We start from the raw sequence: 13,390 nt of genomic DNA, 5'->3' as shown, positions 1-13,390 counted from the left end.
CAAATATATCACTATTTCCATGAAGATATGAAGAAGCACAACTGTTTTTAACACTGATAATAATCAGAAATGTTTCTTGAGCAGCGAATAAGCATATTAGAATGATTCCTGAAGGATCAGGTGACACTGAAGATATTTTACAATATATATTTACATAGAAAACAGCTATTTTAAATTGCAATAATATTTTACTTACTGTTTTAATGTTTTAAGTTTAGATCAAATAAACACAGTCAGCAGAAGACACTTTTAAAAACATCTTACCTTTAGTTTTTTTTAGTTTTTTATTTTATGTGTCATCCAATCAATTCCATTAGTATTTTTGGCACAAACATGAACAGGTTGTGTAATGCTCAAAAACATGATACAAAACCATGCAATATCAAATAAATGACAGAGACAACATTAAATACAGATTCACATGCAGTAAGACACGGGTTTGCTTTGTTTGTGCTGTGAACTATTGGAGAGCATGAAACTTTGGAAACATTTAGAAATCAATTTTGCATGTTTTTTGGGCCTAAATAGTTCCTATAGAGAAAGTACTTTGCTAATAGTATAGTTACTATTGCTGCTAGTGTTATTGCAAAGAGCAAGACTCTTGTTAAGAGCAAAGCTCTTAAAGAGATACTCCACCCCAAAATGAACATTTTGTCACTAATCACTTACCCCCATGTTGTTCCAAACCCGTTAAAGCTTTGTTTGTCTTCGGAACACAACTGAAGATATTTTGGATGAAAACCGAGAGGCTTGTGACTGTCCCATAGACTGCCAAATAAATAACAGTGTCAAGGTCCAGAAAAGGTAAGAAAGTCGTCATCAGAATACTCCATCTGCTATCAGACGTGCAATCTGGGTTAAATGAAGTGACGGGAACACTTTTTGTGAAGTGAAGAAAAAAAAACTTTATTCAATAATTCCTTTGTCAACAGTCTCCTCTGTGTCTTTCCATATCACCGTATGCATTTCTGTATCATCCGCGCCACAAGGATGCGCTGTTTTCTTTCAAATCAAAGCTGATCCTGTTGCTTCATATAACCCAGATTGCACGTCTGATGGCAGATGGAGTATTCTGACGACAACTTTCATACCTTTTATGGACCTTGACACTTATTTATTTGGCAGTCTATGGGACAGTCACAGGCCTCCCGGTGATTAATGACAAAATTTTCATTTTGGGGTGAAGTATCCCTTTAACAACTAAGCCCCTAGGTATCTCTCCGATTTACTCACCATTTACAATCCGGCTAGGTCACTCAAATCCCAAGATGGCCATCTTCTGCGAATACCACGGTTTTGCCGGCAACGCAGGGGAGACAGAGCCTTCCCAGTAGCTGGTCCTAAGCTGTGGAATAGCCTGCCACTACTCGTCAGAACTGCCTCCATGTTAGCCGAATTCAAATCATCCACATATTTTTTCCTCATGCTTTTAATTCTCTATAATGTGTTTACTTGCTTTTACCCTATTGTATTTTATTTTTTACTTTGTACGGCACTTTGGCCAACAAAGGTTGAACTTAAACGTGCTTTAGAAATAAAATTGAAATGAATTGAAGACTGTTTATGAATAAAGAACATTTCATTTGATTTTGAGAGCGATTCTTTAGCACTAGTCTATTCTTGGGCAGAGTGGAAAAACAGGAACTCGGGTATTAATGTAGTAGCTAAACAGCAGATTGTACTGTACTTGATTTAATTATTAAACAATAATTGAGGGCCTTCATGAAGCCGGAGTGAATGAACAGAAGCACAGACAGCTGCTGGGATATTTATATCGCCTCTCAAAATACAGCACCCAGCATTCAGTGAGACAGCTGAGACTACTGGGGTTATAAGACACAGAACGAGTTAGCGAGAGAATATAAGCTTTATGCTATTAAACCCTGCTGAAAAAATTATAGAAACCATCACAGATTCTGTAATGGTTTTACTGGTTCTAATGGGAATTGTATTAGTTTTAATGGAAACTGTAATGGCGCCTGTGGGTCTCTACTGGTAATTGGTCACCTTCTATCGGTGGCTTGTGAAAACCACTAATCCTAATGGAATATGTCCCAAAACACACTACAGGTAACCATTTTTAAAATGTTTTTTTAATGGTTTAAAGTTGATGGTTTGTAATGTAAAGGTGGGGCATAGAGAAACAATAATGTACAGTATGTGGAAAATAATGTGTTTTTTTAACCTTAAACCGCATAAACACATTTCATTACACCAGATACACAAAATAATGTTCTTTTTAGCAGCATCATATCAGCCCTTTAAAAGTGCGCTTCAGAGAATGTAAACATAACGAATCCAGATTGGATCACGTGATCTCATCTTTAAAGAATGCACGTTATTCAGTAAAATAAGAGAGCGCGAGTATTAAGCGTGGGTCTTGTTGGAGTTGTTCATTGTTTGATGCAGTGAGACTGAACGGCTGTTCTTGCGGGTGTAACTTTATGCAACACAAATAAATAAATAGTCCTAGTAGAAGCAGAAATAGATAGATAGATAGATAGATAGATAGATAGATAGATAGATAGATAGATAGATAGATAGATAGATAGATAGATAGATAGATAGATAGATTTATTAATTTATTTATTTACATTACATGTATGCATTTGGCAGCAAAAGCTTTTATCCAAAGTGACTTACTAGGCTACAAGAAATAGGCCTACATTTTTTTTCCTCCATACTGTACTGTTTGAGCTTCAGCAATGTAGCCCATAATAAATAAATAATAGGCCCTATAGAAAAATACATATAGACACATTTTTTATTTGCTTATGTAAATGTTTTTATTAACTTTATAAAGCTTCTTCCATATTAAATAATCACTCAAGTGAAACTAAAACAAACAGATAAAACAATATGGCACAAGCTCTCACTAAGGAATTAAAATAGTCCTTTTGGTTTTAAATGAAAATGAAGGATTATGAAAATATGAAAACATGGATATATTTGCAGCAATAGCCGACAAAACATTCTATACTCAGCCAAATATTGTCCTATCCTAACAAACCATACATCAGTGGAAAGAAAGCTTATTTATTCAGCTTTCAGCTGTAGCATCTCAATTTCAATAAAAAAAAAAAAAATTACCCTTATGACCAATGTCAGGGTCACATATAATATGATATGATATGATATGATATGATATGATATGATATGATATGATATGATATATAAACTTTTAAAGAGCGAATGAAGAAAATGTCATTGCAGATTTCGACACTAGGGGGCGCTAAATGTACACTAAATTATGTTTATTTTTATTTATTTTTATTTTATGCATTTAGCAGACGCTTTTATCCAAAGCGACTTACAGTGCATTCAGGATATACATTTATTTATTTATTTAATTATTTATTTTACCAGTATGTTGCAAACAACTTTAACAGCAGTTTTATGTGAAACATTTATTTCTTAAATAATAAAATGTAATAGCAAGTGACATAATTAGGGGGTTATTTGCAGGGTTTTTTTAGTTGCATTCAGCTGGTTTATGTAATAAATGAAAGTGAAGGTCTGAGTCTACTCCTCCTGTTGTGTCTCCAGCAGACCCTGGAAGTAAATATAAAAGGCGTTGCAGTAACTGGGGGCTTTGTTTGGGCTGGACTGGACCTGCTCGGGTTTCTGGGAGCTGAAGGGATTCGGTCCAGTGTCTTTAACGTCCATCTCCAGCTCTGTGAGGATCTGCAGTGAATACTGGAGCTCAGCATCACTGCGACACAGACACACAGCAGAGAATGAATGACTGATACTGGAGGGAACCAGTCATCCTGGAACCTGTGACTGTGTTCGTCTGATTGGGTTGGACAAACATTTTAAATGCCAAAAATTTTTTAATTTAATTGGCCCATAGGATGTAACCGTGAAATTTACATTGGAATAACAGGAAGAGGAATTTCTGATTAATTGTGATTCAAATAAAATCAATATTGAGGACTTTCATTAATCCAACACAAACAAAAACTCATGAATAAATGCATGAATGAATGAAAACATAAATGTATGCATTTGGTAAATGCTTTAATCCAAAGCGACTGGCATTTCAAGGCATACATTTTTTAATGCATTCCTTGGAAATCAAACCCATGACCTTGACACCAAGCTCTACTTTGGTAATACTAATGTATTATTGATTTATTATTATGTACAGTTGTAAAATAATAATAAAGTTTATGCAATAAAATATACTGTATATAAATATATAACATTTATTTTATATATCATTTATTATATATCAAAATATATAAAAAAAATTAATAATATATAAAAATATGATATATACAAAAAGACACAGACACACACACACACACACACACACACACACACAAATATAATAAAATAAGCGTATAGAAAGTTAATCAATCAAATTGAATAACTGAAGTTATTTCTCCAAGTCATTCTTTATCTCTGTAAACTCTTGATGTGAGTATTGACTGAGTGTCACTTACTTGTACATGGTGAAGAGGGATGGGATGTTATAGTCTCTGAGCAGCAGTAATGTGGGCAGCCAGCCCTCTCCTAAACCCTGAGACGCGTGGAACCCTGAACCAGACCACAAACAACAAAACCCGGCTCATCAGCTCACAGAGACAGCGAGAAAGAGAGGACAGAAGCTGACAGCTGCAGATCATCAGATCACACACACAAAGAGAGTTTCGCTGGATAATCTCACTCTTTGTTTGTTTGTCTCCACTTTGTGATTGATAGCGTGTATATCCCCTCTTCCCAGATTAGAAGTGTCGTCATGTGTGTCTGGATATGAGCAGATTTAAGCATTCAGGGACCCAGAGAAACAGCAGTGTTATAAAGGGTCTTGCTCCAGGGTGAGAATGATGGAGCTGTGTGTGTTTGCATTGTGTTTGTGCATTAAGTTCACTTGGTTTTCAGCAATATGAACCTTGTTTGGATGAAAAGCAAGCTCCAAAATCAATGAAATCTAACTATCATTGATATACTATTACAGTTTTCATTAATATTTGTAATTAGACTTTAATTATGTTTTTTTATATATATATATATATATATATATATATATATATATATATATATATTTTCTTATTTATATATTTTCTGTAATAAGACTTTATGCATATATATTTGTTCTGTATATTTTCTTTATATTTTCTTGTTGATTTTTTCCCATTTTAATTTTAGTTAAAGTTTTAGTCAGTCATATTTATTAGTTTTAATTAATTTTTAATGTCTATATATTATTATATGTTAATATTTTTAATTAGACTTGATTTATATTGTTTTCTTATTTATATATTTGTCATATTTATTAGTTTTTTCATTGTCTATAGTTTTTATTAATTGTTTTCATTAATATTTTAATCAGACTATTTATATTTTTTCTTTTTCTTTTTATTATTTTTTTCTTATTTATATACAGTATTTGTCATATTTATTAGTTTTATTCGTTTTTTAAAATGTCTATATAGTTTTTATGAATTTTATTTTTTAATTTAGTTATTTTAGCACTTTAAGATAAACTAAATAAAAAGGAGAAATGTTGCTTTGGCAATATAGTGGAAATAAAAAAAAGTTTATGTTTTTTTAGATTTTATATTATTTTAGTTAACATTTGTAATGCTTTTTGTTTTATAATAACTTTATCATAAACTTTATAAAATTATAATAACCCATCTTAATTGTATTTAATCAAAAGAATATTTTATTATTCCTATTTCAAAGAAATTATCAAAGCAGAATTTGTAAAATGAATAAAATACAATTTTATAAATTAAACTAAAATCAAAAAATTGTCACAATATATACTGAATCCAGTGATACCTGATAGGATTTTCTGTATATTTCCTGCACTAAACTTGCATTTCTTGACACTTTAAGGAGGAAATAAAGCTTCCAAGCTCAACATTTGGTGCTAAATTTCTCTCAAACGTAAAGGTTAAAGACACAAGCATCTGTCACCGAGCCAGTTTTTTGCAGGTGACACTTGCCGAGTGTTAATTTTACCGCTAAGTAAATAAGTAACTGCTCATTTAGCAGATGCTTTGATTCAAAGCGACTCCCAGTTCATTCATCGCAGAGATGATCCTCAGTTATTTCAGCTCATCTTACATCCAGGATTAGAACCAACAACCCTCTGCTGACCAGCCTGGGATTTAACCACTACACCACCGCAGTCAAGTTAAATGTTGTTAAATGAACTGAAGTTGTTCAGTGTTTTCTGACATGCACAGCCACATGAGTCTTAAACTCTCAGCTGTCACTATGAATCACTGCTAGTTAAAGTCAGACTGATGAATTACAGCGCTGGTGAAGTGGCACCTGTCCACAGAGTGAGTCTCCCTAAAAGAATCAACTGTCTGAATCTATAGATGGAAATGAAAGCCGCACTGGGGCTTGAAGGGTCAAATGTCTTCAGACGGCAGTGAGAGTCAGCTCTAGTAAACTCCTCAACACCTCAGATTGTAGAACTGAGAGACACACTACACAAACCACTGCTATTCATTCAGTGAACTGCTTCGAAAGATGACTCACTGATTCATTTCTTTTTTGTAGTGCAATATTTTGTTAATTTTTAGAATTAATATTGTAAGAATATTTTATTTAGTATTTTCAGTATATTCATTCATTTTAAGTTTTTTTTTTGTCATTTTGCTAATATTAATAATATTATTTTTTAATTTCAGTTTTATTTTTTGTAATTTTAGTACTTATTTCACACATAAGTTTTTCATCAGATACTTATATTGTATTTTATTTCAGCTTTATTTCAAAAAATGATTTTTACTAGTTTTAATTTTATGTATGTTTATTTGTACCTGGATGAAATCCGACCACTAGATCTGGTTTGGCCGCTTCTCCTTTCTCCACAACTTCCTCCCAGAACTGATGGTAGAGGCCCTTGTAAGCGCTGATGTAAACCTTTCCCCGGGGTCCGAACGCCCTCAGTGGGGGCCTCATGATGGGCCCCTGGACCACCTCGGGCCCCACCATCACCACCTCCAGCCCCTGGTGCCCCGGGAACATGTGGCTGAGCTCGTCCATGTCTGTGGTTCTGGCTCCCAGGGTCTCGTTGTGACCGGCCCCGACCAGATGTACGGTCAGAGGACGGGAATACGGGTCCAGACGGGACATCTGAATGCCGAGGCCCAGCGTCAGCGACCGAGAGAAGAACTCACTGCACACTCGCCACACAGACTTACGAAGCTCCGCCTCCTCCGGCCGTGGCCTGCAGGCATTGGTCCAGAGGTCTGTCATGTTTTGTCCGGACAGGATTGTGTCCAGACGGGGCGTCAGATCTCCCTGCATGGAGACCCAGTCATCCCAACACCTGATGTCTTTAGCGGGCCGAGACCACGCCTCCGTAGGGAAAGGAAGATCTCCTATTGGAGCACAGGATGATTGACAGAATGTTACTTAGCAACCTCTCACAATTCCAACGATACACAATGGTGGCCAAAATGATTAGAACACTAGTATTTCCAGCAGCTTAAACGGTTTTAAGTCAGTTATTTCTATCTTTTGCTGTAGTGTGTCAGTAGGAAATATCAGTTTACATTTTCAAACATTCATTTAGCCATTAATTTTGGCCAGCACTGTCCACACGGTTTCCTCAGACCTGTGTGAATGAGCCACTCCACCAGCCTGTCGATGGACACCTTATGAAGCATCTTACAGAACTTCTTATGCAAAGACCAGTCCTTCTTCTGACAGTCTTTACTGCAGTAATACACGTTCAGACACCTGGGAGCACAAAACGAGACGCTGAAGCGTTAAAGAGTTAAACACTTATGAGTCCAGGCTTCAGCAGACAGATAAAAAGGTCTGTGCCATTTTTAGCAGCTGCCCTCATCATTTCAGTACTTTAAGTTTTATTGTGTTGGCGGCGTCATGTGATGCGTGTGACTCTGTCGTAAACATTTCCCATTTGCTCAAAGGCTAAAAATTCGGATCAGGTTTTAAGAGAACAGCCAGCAAAGACAAAAAGAGACACAACCAAATATACAATACAATAAAAAGATAGAATATAAATATATACTATAATGTCAATTTTATTTATTTATTTATTTTTTATATTGTTTAATACTGACACACACACACACATATATATATATGCACATACACATACACAAATATATAATTAAATATATAAGCATATTATATAAGTATACACTTATGTTGTAAATTATTATTATTATTTGTTTGTTTGATATTTTATATAATATATATATATATATATATATATTATATGTATAATTAAAAAGTGACGTAACGTAACCAAGCATGGTATATTTATATATTATAAAATATAAAAATATATTATGCATACTAAATATAATATCTATAATTAATAATTATATAATTTATTTATTTGATAAACACAAACAAACACAATGAAATATATAAATATGTGATTCAATTAGTACAATAATACAAGAAAACAAAAGAATATAAATAAACAATATAGCATAATTTTATATATATTTATTTTATATATACACTTTATGCATTTTTACATATGTGATATTTAGTTTGATATTTTATATTAGATATAAAAATAAATACATTTTAAAAATGTATTATTGTGTTATGAAATATATACAATTTTACACATAATTATATATATATATATATATATATATAGATATATATATATATATATATATATATATATATATATGGTTTTTTTTTTTACTTAAAAAGATATATAATTAATATTTTGTAATTTAAATAAACAATAGTTCAACTTAACAGTGTGAACTGAACTATAATGTGGGCCATTTTGGGTCACTTGATGCGATTCACTAATAAAAAAAAGTTCCAAAAGCATGGCTGCTATATCTACAACATTTTTTAACCATGATTTTACCACAAATAAACTGAGCCTATCGTAAAACCATTTGTTAAAGACTGTGGTTGCAATGGTTTAACTACAGTTACCTCAGTTCAACCAAGCTTCCTGTAGAAAAAACAGTTTGTTTTGATAAGGTCTGCAGTCACTATGGTTTAACTACAAATACCACAGTTCAATTATAGTTAATTATAGTTGAATTGTTTATGATTAGCAGCCTGTGTGAGGTGTTAGCACACAGCATTATCTGCTGCTGTTCAGACAGAAGTGTTAACATCCTTCATTAGCTCTGTATGTTAATAAGCAGGCGATAATGTTTTGAAGGGCAGAACCCTACAGCAGCACCAACTGGGACACTCATTATACACCCCACAAAACATCCCAACTTCAGCTGTACCCAGAAATCTCCCCGTTTTTACAGCACTTTCATAACTATGGACGCTTGTTTTACGCCATGGTATTAAAATATTAAAAAAGTTTATATCGCTTTTTCTCAAAACTGCAATATCTCAAAATCTCGCAAATTGCAAGTTATATAAATCATGTCAGAATTGTGAGATAAAAACCAGCAAATTGTTTGTATCTCAAAATTGTGAGTTATTAATTATGCCAGAATTGCAAGATGGAAACGATCTTTATATAAATTTGTATATATTATGAAATAAAAAAATATATAAATATATTATACATATTACATGTAATTTATATATTACTTATTTGATATATACACTGTTTTATAATAAATATAGCATATATAATTCTGACTTTTTGTTTTTCTGTGATTATATACATTGAAATTGTGAGTTATTAATTCTGACTATTCAGAATTTTGATGAAAAACTGTGAGATGATAAACTCACAATTCTGACTATATATATATATATATATATATATATATATATATATATATATATATATATAATGAGTTTATACCAATTAAAATTAATTAAACATTTAGACTTGCAGAAAGAACATAATTTATGCTTAAATTGATTATTTAATGAATCTAATTAGGGATAAAAGAAAATCCACTTCCAAAAAAAAAATAAAAAAATGATTGAATACAGTATAAATGTGTTTCCAGTTTAATATTGTAATATTTAATATATTTTATAAAACAATTAACAATAGACTTGTTTTTTTATTATTGCATACAGTATGAATGTGTTTATGTGTTTAATACAATTATAAAATGTTTAAAATGTGTTTTATGTTTTATCTAATTTATTTTACTTGTGCAATCTGTTTTTGTAAAGTCATAATTTTGTTATAATTCTTGATCTGTTTGTTATTTGCAATGGTTACTATTTACTATTTTTCATAGTGTGATTTTTGATTAAAACCAGTTAGGGTCAGTGCCCACAAACACCATAAGAATTATAATAATAGCAGGAACCCAACTTTTCAAACCAATATATAAAACTGTTTTTTCCCTGTTCTTGATTCATAAATAATTCTAGTGTAGTTTTAGTGATCTTTTGCTCACTGAACTCTGTACTGGTGTATATATCAGTAATCTTAAATTGAGTGGTGTTGTGATCTGTGTGTTTCTAAACTCACTTAATGCAGCGTTTGAGAGCTTTCGGGTCTGGAAGGTCGGACGGGAGTTTGGAGCAGCAGGTACAGAATTTGAACGTTTCTTCTAGATTTTGAAACATCTCTTTGTGAGAGCGAAACCCCACTCTTCCTTTGCCCTCCAGTGCAGCCCTGAGAGAGAGAGAGAAAGAGAGAGAGAAAGAGAGAGAGAGAGAGAGAGAGAGAGAGAGAGAGAGCACTTGAACACTACAAACCCGGGCCCTTCTCCTCTATAAGTGTGTGTTTCTCACCTGTATTCTTTGTAGTCTTTCATGTTGAGTTTGTCTAAGATGACTTTAGAAAGACCAGGAACGTTACTGTCCAGAGAGTAAAAGCCAAACTGATCCGAGTAAACGCTGTCTGAACTCGGAGTGAAAGAGTCTGGGAGCGCTGGAACCGAACTGGCCATTCTGGATGAGCTCTACACACACACACACACACACATTTCATAAGGTGTTGACAACAAGAGGTTTTGGTTAATTTTTTGACACAAGTGTGTGTGTTTCTTTTGATTTACAGCCTGATTACTTCATATCTTAGTCCATTAGTTCATGAGCTCAGGAGAAGAACTACACACACTGTGACTATATAATAACACTTATTTGGGTCATATTGCAATCAAAAATTAAAAGAAAAATCTAATTATATTTTGCATTAAGAAAACACTCTTTATCTGAAGACCAGTAAGTGTTTTTTGCAGATATTTTCATGACAGTTAAGCACATTTTATGTCTGTTGATAGCATACTGTAAAAATTTTTTGAGAGAAGTCTCCTCTGCTCTCCAAGGCTGCATTTATTTGAACAAAAATACATTTTTATTTTATTTTACATATTATTACTTTTTAAGATAAGTGGTTTCTATGTGAATATATTATAAACTGTAATTTATTTCTGTGATGCGCAGCTGAATGTTCAGCATCATTACTCCAGTCTTCAGTGTCACATGATCTTCAGAAATCATTCTAATATGATGATTTGCTGCTCAGGAAACATTTCTGATTATTATCAATGTTGAAAACATTTGTGCTGCCCAATATTTTTGTGAAAACTGATACATTTTATTTTTTAGGATTCTTTGATGAATAGAATATTCAAAAGAACAGCATTTATTTGAAATATTTTGTAAAATTATAAAAGTCTGTACTGTCACTTTTGATCAATTTAATGCATCCTTATAGAAATATATTTATATATTTACTGATCTGAGACTTTCAAGTTTGATTTTAGAGGGTGATGCAGACTTTTTTTTTTTTGGGGGGGGGGGGGGGGGGGGGGCGCGGGGATTCAAAACATTAGCATAAATTTTATATTTGACGGATGCATCAACCAATTTTCACCTACAGTTTTGAATCCTAAACATTAAAGAAACAAACGCTCATATAGAGACACAATCTGAACAAACATCATAAACGACATGCCAGCGATTCAATATTTCATATCAGATACTAACAAACAAAGCCATCAATCATTAAAAGCATAAAAGTGAAAGAAGGCCACAGACAGAGAGCGAAAGAGAGAAATAAAAGAGAATAAGTCTGTTTTATCAAGTAAAACTACTGCAACCATTTCACACTCACAGCAGTTGACTGAAATATTATTTCTAATATATTTCCACCTTCACACTCAGGCCAGAGAAACCCTATGAACTAACAAACGTAATTAGAGAAATGATCACTTCAGAAAAAATAATTTGAATACAAATATGAAAACTAATACTCACAGTGAAACAGCAATCAGTCAATTCAAAAACAAAACTCCTTTCTGTCACATATGAGCAGCAGGGACTTGCTGTATATCCAGATCCAGTCCCAATGGTCTGCTGCTTCTCTTCAGTAACTCCAGCTCTTTTTTTTTTTTTTTTTTGTCATGCACTCATCCCGCTCTCCTTTTTTGGGACGAGGGGAGAGCCTGACATCCGTCCAGGTCCAGGTCTCTGGGAACATGTTCAAGTTAGCCAGAAGATTTTCCTTACACTGCAGAACCCCTTCCCCCAGAGTCTCTAGAGTTACGCCAAGACCCCACCAGCTATTTATTACCCAAAACTACACTTACTTCAGTGCACCCACATTTCAGTCACCCCTTTCACACTGTGATATTATTAACCCTGCTGTGATCCTTGCTTTTACATAGATGTCTACTGGAATTTACTATCACATATTAAATGCATTTATATGATGAAAGCACTGGGTCACTCAGGAAAAAAGTGTGCATTTATGTATGTATATATATATACATATATATATATAATATATATATATATATATATATTATATATTATATAGTATATATTATATCTATATAGATATATATATATTATTTATATATACATACATACCTATATTTAGTGCTGTCAAAACGATTAATCGTTATTAATTGCATCCAAAATAAAAGTTTGTTTAACACGCAAGTGTATATATATATTATATATATATCTGATATATATATATATACTATTATTATATATAAACACACACATAAAGCATATATTTTGAAAATATATGCATGTATATTTTTATATTAATATAATTGATATATATATATATAAATATATTTTAATATACTAAACATTACATATTTTTCTTAAATATATACCTGCAAGTGTATTTATTATAATTAATCGTGATTAATCGTTTGAATACCAGAACTAATCATGGAATATATAGATATATATATATATTCATATATATATATATATATTATTTGTATGTACAAATATAATGTACATTCTAAATAAAAATAAACAGTTAATATAATATAAAAAATATAATAAAAAATCTTAAAAAAAAAAAAAACATATAAGCATCTTAATTACTGCAAATTTAGGGTATAAGCATCAAGTTTCTAAAAGTAGCCATAAAAATTTGCATCTTATTGGGGCCATTACTGCAAACATTTAGGGGTAAATTTGTTCTTGTATGTGATTAGACTATAGTAGCCAAATAAAACCCTATTGCAGTGATTATTTCACTATCTAGTTCACAGAAAATTCTATA

At 32.4% G+C, this 13,390-nt stretch overlaps 1 protein-coding gene across 2 annotated transcripts; it reads right to left on the bottom strand.

Annotated features, from left to right (window-relative positions):
* Window positions 1-3,068: 3,068 nt before the first annotated feature.
* On the bottom strand, window positions 3,069-12,358 carry LOC109050335 (putative protein MSS51 homolog, mitochondrial). 2 transcript variants are annotated; one of them, XM_042752308.1, is made up of 7 exons: window positions 12,118-12,358; window positions 10,648-10,817; window positions 10,382-10,528; window positions 7,589-7,713; window positions 6,789-7,352; window positions 4,449-4,542; window positions 3,070-3,712 (listed from the first exon to the last, which is right to left on the bottom strand). In XM_042752308.1, exons 2-7 carry the CDS (start codon window positions 10,803-10,805, stop codon window positions 3,523-3,525), a joined length of 1,278 nt encoding a protein of 425 aa, XP_042608242.1. In that variant the 5' UTR covers window positions 10,806-10,817; window positions 12,118-12,358; the 3' UTR covers window positions 3,070-3,522. The 2 variants fall into 2 exon arrangements, with proteins under 2 accessions (XP_042608243.1, XP_042608242.1); XM_042752309.1 differs by lacking the exon at window positions 12,118-12,358 and having other exon boundaries at window positions 3,069-3,712.
* Window positions 12,359-13,390: the final 1,032 nt, after the last annotated feature.

This window comes from Cyprinus carpio, chromosome B24 (assembly GCF_018340385.1).
Source record: "Cyprinus carpio isolate SPL01 chromosome B24, ASM1834038v1, whole genome shotgun sequence".
Taxonomy (NCBI): domain Eukaryota; kingdom Metazoa; phylum Chordata; class Actinopteri; order Cypriniformes; family Cyprinidae; genus Cyprinus; species Cyprinus carpio.
The sequence above is the reverse complement of the archived record's forward strand: the minus strand, read 5'-3'. Positions and strand labels throughout refer to the sequence as shown.